General features: G+C 50.1%; 2 protein-coding genes across 2 annotated transcripts in view; one reads left to right on the top strand and one right to left on the bottom strand.

Moving 5' to 3' along the window:
- The window catches only part of LOC144496991 (class I histocompatibility antigen, F10 alpha chain-like), a 201,056-nt gene that overhangs the window by 45,866 nt on the left and 134,618 nt on the right, over positions 1–20,572 (bottom strand). The window lies entirely within an intron of this gene.
- The window catches only part of LOC144496990 (class I histocompatibility antigen, F10 alpha chain-like), a 31,028-nt gene continuing 24,650 nt past the window's right edge, over positions 14,195–20,572 (top strand). The window contains exon 1 of the mRNA XM_078217662.1: positions 14,195–14,532. Coding sequence (XP_078073788.1) covers positions 14,481–14,532 — 52 coding nt within the window. The 5' untranslated portion in view covers positions 14,195–14,480. The remainder of the gene's footprint in view (positions 14,533–20,572) is intronic.

Genomic DNA, 20,572 nt, shown 5'->3' with positions numbered 1-20,572 from the left:
GTGAAACATCTATACCCCGGAACGTCCAACAACCATTCCTGTCCTTGTTCTACCCACGTCTCCGTAATGGCCACAACATCGTAGTCCCAAGTACCAATCCACGCCCCAAGTTCATCTACCTTGTTCCGGATGCTCCTTGCATTGAAGTAGACACACTTCAACCCACCTTCCTGTCTACCAGTACCCACCCTTGACCCTGATACCTTCCCCAATGCCTCACCACCCTCACTGACTTCTGGACGACAACTCCCTTTCCCACTCCCCTGACAAATTAGTTTAAACCCCCCTGAAGAGCCGTAACAAATTTCCCTCCGAGGATATTGGTGCCCCTCTGGTTCAGGTGCACCCCGTCCTGTTTGTACAGGTCCCACCTTCCCCAGAACGTGTTCCAATTATCCACGTATCTGAAACCCTCCCTCCTACACCATCCCTGCAACCACATATTTAACTGCACTCTCTCCCTGTTCCTCAACTCGCTATCACGTGGTACCGGCAACGTACCAGAGATGACCACATGTTTCGTCTTGGCTCTCAGCTTCCAGCCCAGCTCCAGAAATTCCTGCTTTAAATCCCCGTCCCTTCTCTTACCTATGTCATGTGTACCAATGTGCACCACGACTTGTGACTGTTTCCCCTCCCCCTTCAGAATCTGGAAAACACGGTCTGAGACATCACGGACCTTGGCATCCGGTAGGCAACATACCATCCGTGAGTCTCTTTTGCTGCCACAGAACCTCCTATCTATCCCTCTAACTAACGAGTCCCCAATAACTATCGCCCTCCCGCTCTCCCCCTTTCCCTCCCGAGCCACAGAGACGGACACAGTGCTGGAGATCCTCTCACTGCGGCTCCCCACTGGTATGTCATCCCCCTCAACCGTATCCAAAGCGGAATACTTGTTGCTAAGGGGAACGACCACCGGGGATCCCTGCACGGACTGCTTCCTCCCAGCCCCTCTCACCATCACCCATCTGTTTTCAATCCTCGGAGTAACTGTATTCCTAAAGCTTGTGTCTATGGCCATCTCTGCGTCCCTTCACTGTTTTCCATCAGTATTGATTGACTTGTTAACAGAAAAGAAGATGTCAGTGCGAGAGACAGAGGAGAGGAAGCCGTGTCCAAACTTTAGTGAATCAAACTTCAACACATTTCCCAGTGAGCTGGAGGTGAAGGCTCACCAGCTTCTCAGTAATGAGAAGTGTGGAGAAGCTGATAAAGGGAGTGTGTTGGTGTGGAAGGACAATATCCCGGCAATAGTGTTGAAGACTCGTGCTCCAGAACTTGCTGCTCCCTGAGCCAAGCTGTTCCAGTACAGCTGGAACACGGGCAATGTATAAAATTGCCCAGGTATGTGCTGTACACGAGAAACAGGACAAATTTAACCCAGCCAATTACAGCCCAATCAGTCTATTGTCAATCATCAGCAAAGTGATGAAGGGGTCATCAACAGTGCCATCAAGCGGCACTTACTCAGCAATAACCTGCTCAGTGACACCCAGTTTGGGTTTCACCAGGGTCACTCAGCTCCTGACCTCATTACAGTCCTGGTTCAAACATGGACAAAAGAGCTGAGTTCCAGAGGTGAGGTGAGTGTGATAGCCTTTGACATCAAGGTGACATTTGACCAGGTATGGCACCAAGGAGCCCTCGTAAAACCGGAGTCAATGGGTATCGGGGAAAATACTCCACTGGTTGGAATCATAACTAGCACAAGGAGCCTTGGTGAGTTTGTGCAGTGAATCTTGTCGCTGGTTCACACAGCTGCCACTGTGCATCAGTGGTGGAGGGATTGAATGTTTGCAGATGGTTCAAGAGATGGTTGTCTGGTTGAAGGTCAATCATCTCAGTCTCTGGGCATCACTGCAGGAGTTTCTCAGGGGAGTGTCCCAGTCCCAACCATCTTCAGCTGCTTCATCAATGACCTGCCTTCTATGATAATGTCAGAAGTGGGGATGTTCGCTGATGATTGCACAATGTTCAGCTGCATTATGACTCCTCAGATACTGAAGCAGTCCATGTTCAAATGCAGCCAGACCTGGACAATATCCAGGCTTGGACAAACTGGCAAGTAATATTTGGGCCACACAAGTGCTTGGTAACAACCATCTCCAGCAAGAGAGAATCTAACCATCGTCCCTTGACATTCAATGGCATTACCATGACTGAATCCCCCATTAGCAACATCCTGGGGGCGACCATTGACCAGAAACAAAACTGGACTAGCTGTGTAAATACTGTGATTCCAAGAGCAGGTCAGAGGTTAGGGATCCTGCAGTGAGTAACCACTTCCTGACTCCCCAAAACATGTTCACCATCTAATGGCACAAGTCAGGAGTTCATTGGAGTTGAAAAGAGTGAGAGGGGATCTCATTGAAACTTATAAATTCTCACAGGATTAGAGAGGGTAGATTCAGAAAGAATGTTCCAAATGGGGGAGTCCAGAAGTAGGGGTCACAGTTTGAGGATAAGAACTGAGGTGAGGAGAAATTTCTTCACCCAGAGAGTGGTGAATGTGTGGAATTCACTGTCACAGAAAGTAGGTGAGGCCAAAACATTGTCTGACTTCAAGAATAAATTAGATGGAGCTTTTGGGGCTAAATGGATCACGGGATTGTGGGGGGGGGTGGGTGTAAGGAAATCAGAATATTGAATTTGATGATCAGCCATGATCATTATGAATGGCGGAACAGTCTTGAAGGGCCGAATGGCCTATTCCTGCTTCTGCTTTCTATGTTTCTCTGTGATGGAATACTCTCCACTTGGCCAGATGAGTGCAGCTTCAAAGACACTTAAGAAACTCAATAGACACCACTCAGGATAAAGAACATAAGAAATAGGAGCAGGAGTAGGCCATCTCGCCCCTCGAGCCTGCCCCGCCATTCAACAAGATCATGGCTGATCTGAAACGAATCAGTTCCACTTACCCGCCTGCTCCCCATATCCCTTAATTCCCTTATCGATCAGAAATCTATCTACCCGTGATTTAAACATATTCAACGAGGAAGCCTCCACCACTTCAATGGGCTGAGAATTCGAAAGATTCACTACCCTCTGAGAGAAGAAGTTCCCCCTCAACTCTGTTCTGAACCGGCCCCCACTTATTTTGAGGCTCTGCCCTCCAGTTCTGGTTTCCCTTCTAAGTGGAAAGAATCTCTCTACCTCTACCCTATCCAGCCCCTTCATTATCTTATATGTCTCTATAAGATCACCCCTCAGCCTTCTAAGCTCCAACGAGTACAGACCCAATCTGTTCAATCTCTCCTCATAAGCTACACCCCTCATCTCCGGTATCAACCTGGTGAACCTTCTCTGCACTCCCTCCTATTGCAAATAAGGGGACCAAAACTGCACACAGTACTCCAGTTGCGGCCTCACCAGTGCCTTGTACAGTTGCAGCAAGACCTCCCTGCTTTTATACTCCATCCCCTTCGCGATAAAGGCCAACATTCCATTTGCCGCCTTGATCACCTGCTGCACCTGCAGACTGAGTTTTTGCGATTCGTGCACAAGGACCCCCAGGTCCCTCTGCACAGTAGCATGATGTAATTTTTCTCCATTTAAATAATATTCCAATTTACTATTATTTCTTCCAAAGTGGATAACCTCACATTTGTCAACGTTATATTCCATCTGCCAGATCCTCGCCCACTCACTCAACCAATCCAAATCTCTCTGCAGACTTTCCGCGTCCTCCACGCAATTCGCTTTCCCACTCATCTTCGTGTCATCAGCAAACTTTGATACCCTACACTCAGTCCCCTCCTCCAGATCATCAATGTAAATGGTAAACAGTTGAGGCCCCAGCACCGATCCCTGCGGCACGCCACTGGTCACCAACTGCCAACCAGAAAAGCACCCATTTATTCCAACACTCTGCTTCCTGTTAGATAGCCAATCCCCAATCCACGCCAACACCTTACCCCCAACTCCGTGTACCCCAATCTTCTGCAGCAACCTTTTGTGAGGTACCTTATCGAATGCCTTCTGGAAATCTAAAAACACCACATCCACCGGTTCCCCTCTGTCAACCGCACTAGTCACATCTTCATAAAAATCCAGTAAATTCGTCAAACACGACTTTCCCTTCATGAATCCATGCTGCATCTGCTTGATTGAACCATTCTTATCCAGGTGCTCTGCTATTTCCTCTTTAATAATGGACTCTAGCATCTTCCCAACTACGGACGTTAAGCTAACCGGCCTGTAGTTACCCGCCTTTTGTCTACTTTCTTTTTTAAACAACGGCGTAACAGTAGCTGTTTTCCAATCAGCCGGCACTACCCCAGAGTCCAGCGAATTTTGATAAATAACTACTAACGCATCTGCTATTACCTCAGCCATTTCTTTCAGTACCCTGGCATGCATTCCATCCGGGCCCGGGGACTTGTCTACCTTCAGTCCCATTAGTCTACCAAGCACTACCTCTTCTGTAACAGTAATTGTATTAAGGACCTCACCTCCGACCAACTCTCGATCTCTAATATTCGGCAAACTATTTGTGTCTTCCACCGTGAAGACCGACACAAAGAACTTATTTAAAGTCTCAGCCATTTCCTCGTTTTCCACGATTAAATCTCCCCTCTCGTCCTCCAAGGGTCCAACATTCACTCCAGCCACTCTATTCCTTTTTATATATTTGTAAAACTTTTACTATCATTTTTTATATTTTGAGCTGGTTTAGTTTCATAATCTATCTTTCCTTTCTTAATCGCTTTCTTAGTCGTTCTTTGTTGTTTTTTTAAAGCTTTCCCAATCCACTAATTCTCCACTATTTTTGGCCACTCTATAGGCATCTGTTTTCATTTTAATACTCTCCTTTATTTCCTTTGTTATCCACGTCTGGTTATCCCTTTCCTGACAGTCCTTCTTTATCACCGGAATATATTTTTGCTGAGTACTTCAAAAAATCTCCTTAAAAATCCTCCACTGTTCCTCAGCTGTCCTACCTACCAGTCTGCTCGCCCAGTCTACATTAGCCAATTCCGCCCTCATCCTATCGTACTCCCCTCTGTTCAAGCAGAGGACACTGGTTTGGGACCCTACTTTCTCACCCTCCATCTGTATCAGAAATTCAACCATATTATGATCACTCAACCCAAGAGGATCCCTCACAAGAAGATCCTTAATTCTACCTGTCTCATTACACAGTACCAGATCTAAGATAACTTGCTCTCTCGTAGGTTCTGTAACATACTGTTCAATGAAACTATCCCGACAGCATTCTAAGAACTCTTCCTCAAGCCCTCCACGTCCAATTTGAGTCGACCAATCAATATGCAGGTTAAAATCCCCCATTATTGCCATTCCGTTTTTGCACACATCCATTATTTGCTTGTTTATAGCCCTCCCCACCTCTAAGTTATTATTTGGGGGCCTATAGACCACGCCTACCAGTGTCTTTTTCCCCCTACTATTCCTTATCTCCACCCACAACGATTCCACGTTCGAGCCTATGTCGTCTCTCACTACCATCCTGATATTATCCTTTATTAACAGAGCTACCCCACCTCCCTTTCCTTCCTGTCTATCCTTCCTAAATGTCTGATACCCCTGTATATTCAGTTCCCAGTCCCGGTCACCCTGCAACCACGTTTCTGTGACGGACACTAGATCATACTCATTTGTGTGGATTTGTGCCATCAACTCATTTACTTTGTTTCGAATGCTTCATGCATTCAGGCAGTGTCTTTATGCCAGCCTTTATCTGGACCTGGTTTGTTGAAACGCTACTAACATCTCCCGAGCCCTCTACTCCTTTAACTAGTTGAATGTCCTCAACATTAACCTGCACTTGTACTCTCTTCTTCACCACCGATTTTGTAATTCCCCATACCCCTGCACCCTTCCCCCCCCATTTAATAGTTTAAATCCCTATCAACGACCCTAGTTACACGATTTGCCAGGACTCTGGTCCCAGCACGATTCAGACGGAGACCATCCCATCCGAACAGGTCCCATCTGCCCCAATATTGGTGCCAATGTCCCATGAATTCGAACCCATTACTCCCACACCAATCCTTGAGCCACGCATTCGTCTCCTTAACCCTATTGCCCCTGTGCCAATTTGCGTGTGGTTCAGGTAGTAATCCAGATATTACCACCTTGTTGGTTCTACTTTTTAATTTGATTCCGAGCTTTTCATACTCCCTCTGCACATCCTTTGTTCCTGTTATGCCTATGTCATTGGCACCTACATGGACCACGACAACTGGATTCTTACCCTCCCACTCCAAGTTCCTATGCAGCCCAGATGATACATCTTGGACCCGAGCACCAGGCAGGCAACATAAAGCAGCCTGCTTGATTGCAACCCCTTTCACAAACATTCAATCCCTCCACCACTGATGCACTGTGGCAGGGGTGTGAACAAGCTACAAGATTCACTGCACAAACTCACCAAGGCTCCTTAGGCAACACCTTTTAACCCACTAGCATCTTGAAGGACAAGGGCAGCAGATACTTGGGAACACACACCACCTGGAGGTTCCACTCCACGCCACACACCATCCTGACTTGGAAATATATCAGCTGTTCCTTCACCGTCGTTGGGACAAAACCCTGGAACTCCCACCCTAATCGCACTGTGAAGGGCAACTAGGGATGGGCAATAAATGTTGGGCTAGTCAATCATTTTCACAGCCCGTTGAGACTAAAAAAAAGCAACGTGGAAAGAAGTTGAATAATTTAACAGTCTTACAGGATTTGTAGAAATCTTGCAAGTTTTTCATTTATATTTTAATTTATAATTCAATGGGTTCTGGAGTGAGGATGCACATACACCCCCACGTAAGCATGCACACATATACCAGTGCGCACATACAAGCACGCACATACAGAGAAACACACACACGCACATACAGAGAAACACACACACGCACATACAGAGAAACACACACACGCACATACATGCAAACACACAGACACAAACATACACAGGGACAAACACACTTACATACATACGTACACACAGACACGAGCACAAACTGGTGCACAAATAAGCACATGCATGCACAGGCACACGCTCATATACACACACACACTGCTGCAAAGAGTGGTGAGTACTCACAGATACAGATCAGAGTTAAGGATTTTCTGTGGGGGAACATTTACAATTGGCATGGAAACCACAGCTCTGACGAAGGGTCATCCAGACTCGAAACGTTGGCTCTATTCCCTCCCCACAGATGCTGTCAGACCTGCTGAGATTTTCCAGTATTTTCTGTTGTTGGTACGTTACCCATGTGTCCCCAGGCCCGCGCAGTGAGGAGTGGCAGTATGGAATCAGGGGGAGAGCCAGCCCACGGTGCCTGATGGGAGTTGTAGTTCTGCCGTGCGCAGCGGCAGTTGGCGCCCCGCGTTTGGGAGTTGGAATGTGAGGAAGCGCGAGTCTGAGCGGCTGTCATGGGGGCGGGGCTGGAATTGGAGGTGCGCACCTGTAAATCCCAGCCCCGGGCAGCCAGTTAAACACCCTCACTCCCATCCACCCTCCCTCAGCAGCCCCCCCACCCCATCAAAATACAAGCTATTAATGAGGCCACAGTTAGAGTATTGAGTACAGTTTTGGTCCCCTTATTTAAGGAAATATATTGTCATTGGAGGCAGTACAGAGGAGGTTTTCTGGGATGATGCCGGGTACGGAGGAACTGCCATATGAGGAAAGATTAAACAGGTTGGGTCTGTGCTCCCAGGAGTTCAGAATAATGAGCGGTGATATGATTGAAACATATAAGAGTCTTCGGGGGTTCGACAGGGTAAATGTTGGGAGGATGTTTCCACTCGTGGGGGAGTGAAGGATCAGAGGGCAGAGTCGCAGAATAAGGGGGTGATCACTTAACACGGATTTGAGGAAGAATTTCTTCTCCCAAGGAAAAGTAAGAAGTTTATTTATTGTCACAAGGAGGCTTACATTAACAATGCAATGAAGTTATTGTGAAAATCCCCTAGTCGCCACACTCCAGTGCCTGTTCGGGTACACTGAGGGAGGATTTAGCACAGCCAATGCACCAAACCAGCATGTCTTTCAGACTGTGGGAGGAAACTGGAGCACCAGGAGGAAACCCACGCAAACACAGGGAGAACGTGCAAACTCCACACAGACAGTGACCCAAACCAGGAATCAAACCCAGGTACCTGGCGCTGTGAGGCAGCAGTGCTAACCACTGTGCCAAATATTCAAAGCTTCCATTGCCTTGGGAGGAGGAGTTTCAGAGCCTCGTGACTCTCTGAGAGAAAACATTTCTCCTCATCTCTGTCTTAAACAGGAGACCCCTTATTTTAAACTCTGACCCCGAGTTCTAGATTCCCCCACAAGAGGAAACATCCTCTCCACATCCACCCTGTCAATACCCCTCAGGCTCTTACAACCCAGTCCATGAACCCTCTCACTGGGCTCTGTGTTCCTCAGGTACTCCTGTGCTCACTGACCTGTAAGTTCCCAGTCAAGCGACTCATAAGACCAGAAGATATAGGATCAGGTGTAGGCCATTCAGCCCATCGGGTCACCTCCACCATTCAATGAGATCATGACTGATCCGAATATGATAAACCTCAGCTCCACTTTCCTGCCTTATCCCCATAACCCTTCGTTCACGAACTGATTAACAATCTGTCTTTCTCAGCCTTGAACATACTGAATGATCCAGCCTCTACAGCCCTCTCTGGTAAAGAATTGCAGAGAGACACTACGTACCGAGAGAAAAAATTCTTCCTCATCTTTGTCTTCAATGGGTGACATCTTATTCTGAGATTCTGTCCTCTGGTCCTAGACTCTCCCACAAGGGGGAACATCCTTTCAGCATCTACCCTGCCAAACCCCCTGACAATCTGATATATCTCAATAAGGTCACCTTTCATTCTTCTAAACTCCAGTGAGTCCAGGCCCAACCTACTCAACCTCTCCTCATAAGAAAATCCCTCAACACCCGGGTTCAACCTGTTGAACCTTCTCTGGACTGCCTCCAATGCTAGTATATTTTCCCTTAGATAAGGGGACTAAACTTGTTCACAGTTTTCCCGATGTGGTCTAACTGGTGCCTTGTATAGTTTTAGCAAGCTTTCCCTACTTTTATATTCTCTTTGAAATAAAGGCAGCATTCCCTCTGCCCTGGATTTTAAAATTGAATCTCTCCATGTCCTCGCCCCTTCCTATTTCTGTAATCTCCTCCAGTTTCACAAACTCTGTGAGATCTCTGTGTTCCTCTCATTCAGACATCTCCAGTGTTAGGGATTAGAATCTCTGCCACCCTGGGGACTGTGCCTTTAGTAACCTCGGTCCTTCACTCTGTAATCCCCTCCTGATGCGCGTTATCATACACGAGGCTTGATGCTCAGGAAATAAAGGCTTTTATTTGCTGTAACGAAGCAGCCAACAATTATATACACGATCCCAGACTGAGGGGTCCCAGCCAGAGCAGGGACCTTTATACCTCTCCCAGGAGGCGGAGCCCGACTGGGATGTACTACAACACTACAATACAAAGGTGTAACAACCCCAACCTAACCCCAACAGCAACAAGTAGCACAACCCATCCCTAACCCAACAGCAACATATGTACATACTTGTAGTACTGGCCAGACCCTGGCTCAGTACTATCCAGTGGGAACCAACGATGGTTCACCACATTCACCCCTCCTTTGAGAACAAAGACCGGCGGGGTACAAAAACAGAATAATTTGTCATCAGTCTATAAGTTCAGACGGTCAGGGGGACCGCACCGTCGTTGTGAACTCCTCAATACCGGCGGTGACACCGTAGTAGGCACTTGCGGTGGCGTTCTCCCCAAGGTGATGTCCAGCTGTTCCTCCACAGACTCACAGGCCGGTTGACCCTGAGGTGACGGTAGTCCATGGAGTCCCGACACGCCCTGAAGTGGCGACCATCCTCTGGACTCAGGCAAGCTGTACACGGGAGTAAGCAATGGTCCCGATGCTGCCCGCGCCGTGTCCGGGGGAGAAACAAGAGTTAAAGGGTTTGTAACAGGGGGTATGGGAGCGACAGGGGTTGCTACGTCCCCTGCTGGCGCCAGGTCTCGGATCGAGACCGTGTCCTCTCGCCCGTCAGGGTATGCCACATAGGCATACTGAGGGTTGGCGTGGAGGAGATGGACCTGTTCGACCAACGGGACGGACTTGAGGGCCCTTACATGTCGCCGCAGGAGGACGGGTCCTGAGTACGTCAACCAAGACGGTAAAGAGGTCCCCGAGGAAGACTTCCGAGGGAATGAAAACATCCTCTCATGGGGAGCAGCATTGGTTGCCGTACACAGGAGTGAGCGAATAGAATGGAGCGCATCAGGGAGCACCTCTTGCCAACGGGAGACTGGAAGGCATTTTGACTTCAACGCCAGTAAGACAGCCTTCCAGACTGTAGCATTCTCACGTTCCACCTGTCCGTTACCCCGAGGGTTGTAGCTCGTGGTCCTACTAGAGGCAATCCCGTATGAGAGCAGGAATTGCCTCAAGTCATCGCTCATGAACGACGAGCCCCTGTCGCTGTGAATGTAGCCGGGGTACCCGAACAGGGTAAAGAGATCACGGAATGCCTTGATAACCGTGGCAGCGGATGTATCAGAGCAGGGAACAACAAAAGGGAACCTCGAGTACTCGTCAATGATGTTGAGGAAGTACACATTCCGATCTGTTGAGGGAAGGGGGCCCTTAAAATCGACACTCAGTCTCTCGAAGGGACGAGTGGCCTTGACTAAATGTGCCCGGTCAGGTGGGTAAAAGTGCGGTTTGCATTCCGCGCATACCCGACAGCTTCTTGTTACTGACCTGACGTCCTCCACCGAGTAGGGCAGATTGCGGGCTTTTATAAAGTGGTAGAGCCGAGTGACCCCAGGATGGCATAGGTCATTATGGAGAGCCTGCAAACGGTCCTCCTGTATACTGGCGCATGTTCAACGTGAGAGGGCATCCGAGGGCTCATTGAGTTTCCCTGGATGATACATGATGTCATAGTTATAGGTGGAGAGTTCAATTCTCCACCGCAAGATCTTGTCATTCTTGATCTTGCCCCTCTGCGTGTTATTAAACATGAACGCCACGGACCGCTGGTCCGTGATCAGGATGAACCGTTTTCCCGCCAAGTAATGGCGCCAGTGCCTGACGGCCTCCACAATGGCCTGGGCCTCCTTTTCCACCGCTGAATGCTGGATTTCGGGGCCTTGGAGGGTGCGGGAAAAAAATGCGACGGGCCTGCCCGCCTGGTTAAGTGTGGCGGCCAGGGCGAAATCAGATGCATCGCTCGCCACCTGAAAGGGGATGGACTCATCAACAGCGTGCATCGTAGCTTTCGCGATGTCGGCTTTTAATTTATCAAAGGCCAATCGGGCCTCTGGCGTTAGGGGAAAAGTAGTGGACTTAATGAGCGGACGGGCTTTGTCCGCGTAATTGGGAACCCACTGCGCATAATAAGAGAAGAAGCCTAAGCATCTTCTCAGTGCTTTTGCACTAGCAGGCAAGGGAAGTTCAGAAAGGGGGTGCATACGGTCTGGATCAGGGCCAATGACCCCGTTTTCCACCACGTATCCTAGGATGGCTAAACGGCGCGTACGAAACACACACTTCTCCCTGTTGTAGGTCAAGTTCAGGCGAGATGCAGTGCGTAGGAAGTTCAGGAGATTCGTGTCGTGGTTCTGCTGGTCATGGCCGCAGATGGTGACATTATGCAGGTACGGGAAGGTAGCCCGCAGCCCGTTCTGGTCGACCATTCGGTCCATAGCACGCTGGAAGACCGAGACCCCATTGGCGACACCAAAGGGAACCCTGAGAAAGTGATACAAGTGACCATCCGCCTCAAAAGCCGTGTATTGTCGGTCCTCTGGGCGAATGGGGAGTTGGTGGTAGGCAGACTTGAGGTCTATGGTGGAGAACACCCGGTACTGCACGATCTGATTGACCATATCAGATATGCGCGGGAGAGGATACGCATCCAGCTGCGTATATCGATTAATGGTCTGACTGTAGTCAATGACCATCCGGGGTTTGTTCCCGCTCTTGACCACCACGACCTGCGCTCTCCACGGACTAGCGCTGGGTTGTATGATCCTTTCTTTGAGGAGCCGCTGAACCTCAGATCTAATGAAGATCCGATCCTCAGCGCTGTAACGCCTACTTTTAGTCGCGATGGGCTTGCAGCCTGGCACAAGATTCTGGAACAGGGAGGGTGTGGTGATCTTCAGCGTCGAGAGGCTACAAGCGGGGTGCGTTGGGCAATTTGGAGGCTGCTGTTCTCCCACTGACAGTGAAGGGAGTGGCCCACCGTACTGTAGGGTTACACTCCTCAAGTGGACCATGAAGTTTAGTCCGAGAAGTATTGGCGCGCAAAGGTACGGCAACACTAGGAGCTTGAAACGCCCGTAAACTGTGCCTTGCACCGTCAAAGTTACCACGCAACTCCCTCGCACGGTGACAGACCGGGACCTCGATGCCATAGAAATTGTCTGTTTGGCAGGTTGAATCCGGAGTCCACACCACGTCACAGTGTCTGGGTGGATAAAGCTCTCAGTGCTCCCGCTGTCAAACAGACAATAAATCACGTGGTCATTTACCTGGATGTTCATCATAGATTTGTCAAGTCTATGAGGCTTGGCCTGGTCCAGGATGATCGACGCCACCGTTGGCTCATGAGCGCCACTGCAGGCAGCTGAAATAGAGGAGGAGGACCCCTGCTAGTCGTTCGCGGTCGGTGCCGACCAACATGGCCGCTCCCATAGGTCGCACGTGGGTGATGGCGTCAAACTCAGCGACCCCTGGTGGTCACACACCTCCGACTCCGTCGACCGTAATGGCGTCGTCCTGGCCTCGCACGTGGACGAACCCCTCGATGATTTCGACGACAAAGACCCGGGCTCTGAGGAATCGCAGGCTGCACTGCCGTTCCTAGATTTAGATCGGCACACTTTCGAATAGTGCCCCTTCTTACCGCAGGCGGAGCACAACACAGACTTAGCGGGACACCGTTGCCGAGTATGCTTCGCTCCCCCAACGAAGTAACACCGCGGGCCACCCGGAGCTGCTGCCGTCGTCTGGCCTGAGTGTGAGCACGCCATTACGCGGCATTTTGAACCCGAGGGACGAGGAGGGATTGGCGACTGCTCCTGCCATGTTGTCTCCACGTGGTCTTCAGGATACAATACTAGGCTTTTGGAGGCCGTCTCCAGCATCTCCGCTCGCTCGATTGCCTGGGTAAGGTCAAGGTTACCTTTCTCCAGCAGTTTAAGTCGAATGTACGACGATCCGACTCCCACCACAAACGCATCTCGGGCGAGGTAGTTTATACTCTGCTCAGCCGACACAGCTTTGCAGTTACAGCCCCTGGCTAGCTGTAGGAGCTCGTTCGCATATTCCTCCATCGTTTCGCCAGACTGCCGTTGTCGAGTGGCTAAGAGGTAACGAGCGTGTATTTCATTGGGCGGTTTGATATAACGCTTCTTCAGAAGCTCGAGGGCCTTTGTGTAATCGGTGGCCGCACGGATCGCGAGGTAGACAGTGTCGCTTACCCTCGCATGGAGGACATGGAGTCTGTCATCATCTGTGGTGACCGCTGCGGAGGCTGCCAGGTAGTCTTCGAAACACTTCAGCCAGTGGTCGAAGGTGTTAGAGGCGCCCACCGCACGTGGATCTAGTGTAAGGCGTTCCGGCTTCAGTATCTGCTCCATACTCTCTTTTTTTTTTCTTCGACGAGAGTTTAACAACAGCAAATAAAATTGATGCGCGTTGTCACACACGAGGCTTGATGCTCAGGAAATAAAGGTTTTTATTTGCTGTAACGAAGCAGCCAACAATTATATACACGATCCCAGACTGAGGGGTCCCAGCCAGAGCAGGGACCTTTATACCTCTCCCAGGAGGCGGAGCCCGACTGGGATGTACCATAACACTACAATACAAAGGTGTAACAACCCCAACCTAACCCCAACAGCAACAAGTAGCACAACCCATCCCTAACCCAACAGCAACATATGTACATACTTGTAGTACTGGCCAGACCCTGGCTCAGTACTATCCAGTGGGAACCAACGATGGTTCACCACACCTCCCTACACCCCTCTGCAGCCTGTCTTTAAAACACTCCTTCAACCCTGGAATTTGGAGACAGTTTTTGTGCATTGAGCTGTGTGTGTCTCTGGGTCAATCTTTGTTTTATAAAGCTGTCCTTGGGGAGGTTTCACTTTGTGCAAGGTGCTGGGTAAAGATTAGATTTTTTTCAGCCTGAACCTGAACGAGTTTGATCTTCCTGGTAACTAGTGACAGGCTGGCTGTTTATCTCTTTAATTGGTTAATTTTCTGAGACTAACCAATCAGTCATCCTCTGCTTCTGCAATCAGGAAATGAGCTAAGTCCGACTGAGACAGGAAAATGGAGTCTGGATAAAATTTTTGTTTTTTTCATGTTTCTCCTCAGTTTATAAAGTTGTTTCATCCTCAGAGTGTTTAATTCGCAGTCACTGATTGGAATTGGGACAGTGGATTCCCAGAATGTTGCTGATCCTTTTCTCCATCTCCCTGTGTTTTTCCTGGGTCTCTCCCGGTAAGTACAGAATTCACTTTTCCATTCTCACTCTCTCTCTCTCTCTCTGGGGTGAATTTGAATCTTTTGGTGAGAGTTTGAAATGGGTGATATTGCCGTGGTTCCCCGTGGACGGCAAGAAGAGTTCATCAATCAGAATAGAGAGTCTGAGTCTTGATCTTCCAGGCAGCAAGGCTTTATTAGCTAATACATTTCAATAAAGCCGGGATTTCCAGATGAATCCAAAAAACCAGTGCTCTCACAGTCCTTTTTATACACATTTAGCTTCATATTTCATCATTCTTATCTTACAGTCAAGGTTTTTTTGTTGCAGACCCCAAGGCCACTTTTCGTTAGCCACCATGGTTTACGAGACCTACGTTATCTGCCTTCTTTCTGATTGGTCACTAATAAATGTGCTATGATATCATTGTGGTTACATCTTGCCTTCTTATCTGAAGTTTATTGTCTAATCAGCCAAGGTTGTTGTTTGTTCAACCATTGTAGGGCATCCAAGTCTTTTTACTTTCTCACGTTTATTTAAGAAATTACTTTCAGCTTCTGTGTGTTTGCTTGACTTCTTTTAGCCTTTATGTTCATTTATGTGAGTATCCATGTGTACTGACCTGGTAAGGTATTGTGCACTTAAAAGGGTACAAGTATATGCTGAATAAGATATGTGATATATGAGAGCTTCTTAAGTAGTGATTATCTCTTCTATGTTAATTATTATCTCCTACTTGTCCGAATAATTATTCCTTCCAATATATGTTGTCTTAATGATTATTCCTTACAATATTTGCTCAGACGCTGTTATGTATCTGTCAGATATAACTGTTAGATAACATTATGACTGACAGGGGAGATAAAGAGGAAAGTAGAGTTCAGACCACAATCACATCAGCCACAGAATGGCAGAGCAGACTCGAGGGGCCGAATGGCCTACTCCTGCTCCAAGTTTGTATGTTCAAAACACCCAGATCAGAGAAACATGGAGCAATTAAAATGGAAAGATCCAGAAACAGAGGGAACAACAGAGGAACAGGAAGATTAAATTGAGGATTGCGATAAGGGACGTGGGGAAAAAGTTCAGGTCATATAAAGGCGAATAGTAAAAGTTTATAGAAATATATTAACAGTAAATGAGTGACTGTGGGAGATACGGAACCATTAAAGCGTGACAGGCAGAGCTGTAGATAACAGGGGAGATTTATGAACCAAATACTCTGTGCTAATTATCACCAGAGAGGAAAAGATAAAATATCAGCAACAGAGAACAAATTAAAATCCGTCCCTTGATTTGGGAGCAGTGCTGTTAGATTCCAAAGTTACCAGTGTATTTTTACAAAAGGTGTGAGAGAGAGAAAGCAGACACAGAAAGACTTTGACCTTTCACAACCTCAGGATGCACCAAAGCTCTTTCCAGCCAATGAAATATTTTTTTCTAGTGTCCTCACTGTTATGGTGCAGGAAACTCAGCAGCTAATTGTGTGCACAGCAAGATCCCACAAACAGCAATGTTCCTCTGATTAGACAATCTACATGAATGATGTTGTCTCAGGGATCAGTACTGATCCAGTTTATGATCTCCCTGCTCTGTCCCGGGATATATTACATTAATCTGGGGAGGAAAGTTCTCCCTCAGGACTGATCCTCTGACAGTGCAGCACTCTGTCAGTAATACACTGCGTGTGCAGCCCAGTCTCTGGAATGGGAGCTTCAATCCAGAACATTCTGAGTCAGAGGTGAGAGTGTTTCCAGGCAGCCACAGCTGGGAGTGAAATTTAAATTGGAATATTCCTGCCTGGTGATTCCTAGACTTTTCCAAACTGAGGGTATGCTCGTGAGTGTGTATAAAGGGGGATTAAAAAGCTCTGTGAAGGACAGTGGAGATCCTGCTCTGGATTGTCCATCCCCCTCGTAGAATCATAGAATCCCGACAGTGCAGAAGGCGGCCATTCGGCCCATCAAGTCTGCACCGATCACAATCCCACCCAGGCCTTATCCCCATAACCCCATGCATTAACCCTAGCTAGTACCCCTGACACTAAGGGGCAATTTACCATGGCCATCCACTAACCCGCAGATTTTGGACTGTGGGAGGAAACCGGAGCACCCGGAGGAAACCCACGCAGACACGGGGAGAACATGCAAACTCCACACAGACAGTGACCCAAGCCGGGAATTGAACCCGGGTCCTTGGTGCTGTGATCTTTCCACTCTGCTGCACTGGTTGGTTGGTGTAGTGGGGCAGGGAAATAGGACGTGAGCCGAACAATGGAATTTGTGCCTGGCGTCGGGATTCGGGATTCTCCCGGGCCATTTTTTCCGGCGGGATGTCAATTTCCATGCATTTGGATAGGTTTCCATATCATTAGAGTTTGGCTCGGCCCTTTTCCCCCTCCCGTACCTTTCCCTCCTCTCCAGCGTGACGTCACTCCAGCGTGAATCACAGATGGTTTATAAAAGTCTGGGGCTGGCGCAGCAGTCGCGAAGGAGAGTGAGGAGGTAAGTCCCATTGAGCGGCAGCCCCCGGAGTTCAGGGGGAGGGGGCACGGGATACTCGGGTGCTGCAATGTTGCTGGGTGGGGTGGGGGGTTTGCCTGGGTGCTGGGGGTCTTTCTTAATCGTTCATGGGATGTGGGTGTCACTGGCTGGGCCAGCATTTATTACCCATTCCTGAGAGCATTTAAGACTCGACCACATTGCTGTGGGTCTGGAGTCACATGTAGGCCAGACCAGGTAAGGACGGCAGATTTCCTTCCCTAAAGGACACTGGTGAACAAGATGGGTATTTGCGACAATAGATAATAGTTTCGTGGTCACCATTAGATTTTTAATTCCAGACTTCTATTGAATTCAATTTTCACCATCTGCCTTGGTGGGATTTGAACCCAGGTACCCAGAGTATTCCCCTGGGTCTCTGGATTAGTCCAGCGACAATGTCACTACACCACCACCTCCCCTGTGGGGGACCAGTGCTGGGAGCCGCCACTTGCAGCAGGTTCATGGTGCACGCGTTGCCCCTGGCTACACAGAGACCCCCGAAGGGTGCCACATGATGTTCACCACCAACCCACAAATATCCACCTGATTGTTCTGCTTTCTGTCTGCTGGACGGGCTCTGTGGCTGACCCCAGACCTTGTATCCCAGGCCCCACTAACAGTAACAGACAGCAGCTCTGTCAGCTGCTGCTCCAAGCACAGGGGCTGTGCCGGTGTTAACACGGCTCCTCACACTGCATGGACTCTGCACTGAAATAGGAACCTATCCCGTGATAGTCACGAGGCTGCCCCTACCCCGACTGTCTGAAATGCAACACGTACCTGGAAGGCACTGCGGTGATAGCACCCATGCCCATGCCTCAAGGGTCCGCAATGGGCAGCCTGGCAAACCCAACCCTATGCCCTCCCTGCCTGCTGTGGCCAGGATGTCAATGGTAGGCAACCCATTCAGATGACGCATGGCACCGTGTTGAGTTGCCAGCGCCCAGCCTCATGGGGATGCTGGTTACTGGGAGGGGGTGGGGGGCCTGGGGTGGATAACTGGACTAAATATTTCTATCTCCCTGTCACTATACAACTTGCTCCCCCCCCCCCCCCCCCTCCCCCCCCTGCGCAGTGTAGATATGGATTTTGGATTGGCAGTGATAGAAATGGCCATCATTGCAGCGGCCACTGAGGAGGGAGGAGGAGGGAGATGTCCGGCCACTCAAGGCCAAACAGAGCCAGAAGCCACAGCAGGAGGGCAGGGGGCTGCCGGTCAGGGCCAGGACATGGCAGCGCATCCTCCCACAGGGGAGGGGGGGCAGGGGAAGGTGGAGGCTCAGGGCGTACAGGACTTGCAGATCCTTCACAGGGATGATGGAAGCCACATGTTGCCGCAGGCTCCGTCTAAGTAAGGAGACAGTGCGGCACCTGTTTCAGGTCCTCAGACCTGGCAACTCGAGGGACAGGAGGACACCCATTCCCGTTGGCAGTGAAGGTCACGGTGCCCTCAACCTCTACACCACCAGGTCCTTCCAGGCGTCCAGCCAATTACATCCACTTCAACATGGGCCAGGCCCAACAGGAAGCCCGGACTGCAGGCTTCGCCACCATCACTGGACTGCCCCATGTGCAGAGGGCTGTAGGTGGCACTCACATTGTCCAGCGGACACTGCATGATCAGGGACTGCGCTTCATCAATAGGAAGGGGTTCCACTCCCTGAATGTGCAGATTGTCCGTGACCACAGGCTGAATATCATGCACATCTGTGCACAACACCCAGGGAGTGGGCACAACAGCTACATCCTCCGGAGTTCGGACATCCCCGGGCTCTTTGAGGACCAGCTCAGGCTGTCGGGATGGCTGGTGGGGTACAAGGGTCCAAATGGCATCACACCAAGGTGATGGGAGAGGGCTGGGCATGCTAGCGAGTCCTTGGTCCAGGCAGGAGGGTGATGATGGCTCACTATGCGGCAAACTGTGATGCTGCCCTGGTGCCACACAAGTCTGAATCCTACCTGCCCTCTCTATCCACACTGGCACCTGGGCACACGTCTGAGTGTGGGTCTCGGACATAAACGTGCAGGCAATGGGCTGTGTGGGGTTAACGGGGGGAACAAAGCCCTGTTGGGGAGGGAGGGGCGGGGGGGAGTGGGGGAAGGGGCGGGGGGGAGGGGGGGTTGGGGGGGGGGCAGTTGGCACAGGGTGCGGTGAGTACTGGAGATACCAGGGCAGGCCGTCTGTGCCTACTGGCCGAAGGGCCTCTGTCACACAGCATGACGTTCTGCGCCTCTTTGCGTGCGGTCAGGATAGGGTCACCCCTGTGGGGCAGGAATCACAGAAAGATTAGTCACAGCTGGGGGGGCAATCATATTTCTTGGTGAAACTAACAGTGCAAATAATATGAAGGGATGATATTTAATTGTGCAATATAACAAGTGTATCTCATTCTAAACAGGGTCTCGTGTCCTTTTTCTGACTGGTGCAGACCTTAACTTCTGCCCTCCTGATGACACGAGAACTTCTGAATTTTACAAGGCCTATGACTGCACCTGGGTGACCCCTCAGGATGCACATTGGACGGGGAGGCACCCGACTGCATTCCACGCCCCGTGGCCTGTGATCCCCTTGGTGGGTGTCCCCTGGGGGGGCCGAGACCTGGAGGTTCCCGGCTGACTTGTGGATGACACTGATGTAGCCGTGCCACCCTGTTCACCCTGCTGCCCGTGAGATGCTCCGGTGTCAGGAAGGGAGGGGGATGGAATCAGAAGGTCTCGGGATGTCTGGTCTCTCCCGGCTGGAAGGCCCCAGCATGGGCTCCAAGTCTTCCTCCTCCCTCAGTGTGCCCATATGTACCGGGGACACTCCATGGGATGGTGGGACAGCTGGAGTCATCTCCAGAAGCCTTGGCATCACCTGGCTCTGCCAGTCCTGGAGTCCCAACAACGTCTGCCCCATGGTTTGCAAGCCCTCAGCGATGCCCCCTGAGACTGGACTAAGTTTGATGCCCGCAGCCATGGCTGTGTCTCCAGGATGGCCTGCACCCTGTCAACCATGGCAACCAATCCCTGCCCCAGGCTTCCCACTGCGGACGCGACCCTTGCAGTGTTAGCCTGGGTACCACACTGTGCCGGTACCACCTCCTGTGACAGAAATCAGTTGGACTCCTCCAAAAGCCTCACAGTTGATGCAGTGATGCTGACAGCCCCTCCACCATTGCCCAATTCTGTTGATGCATCTCCAGCAGTTTCGAGATGATCGATCCCAGAGGCCGAGCACTTGGCTTGGGGCCAGATGCATCCTTCGCTCCGGAAGAACTCCGTGTGCCCGAGCCCTCGATGTTTCCGCCTTCACCCGATGTAGATCCACGGCTGTGTCGTGCCCACCAGATAGTGACCCAGAAGCCTCACCACTAACTTGTCCCACTGAGGTGACGGTATCTGCGCTGGTGGATTGTGTGGTGGAAGCTGGTGTCGATTGACTAGTGCTAAGCTTGGCGATTTCCTCGGGGACTTCCTCCCAGGGTTTTCTTCGAGCTGCCATGTGCATCTTAGGAGGAGTGGAGGGGGGGGG

This window comes from Mustelus asterias, chromosome 8, assembly GCF_964213995.1.
Source record: "Mustelus asterias chromosome 8, sMusAst1.hap1.1, whole genome shotgun sequence".
Classification (NCBI taxonomy): domain Eukaryota; kingdom Metazoa; phylum Chordata; class Chondrichthyes; order Carcharhiniformes; family Triakidae; genus Mustelus; species Mustelus asterias.
This window is presented reverse-complemented; position numbering and strand designations above follow the sequence as displayed.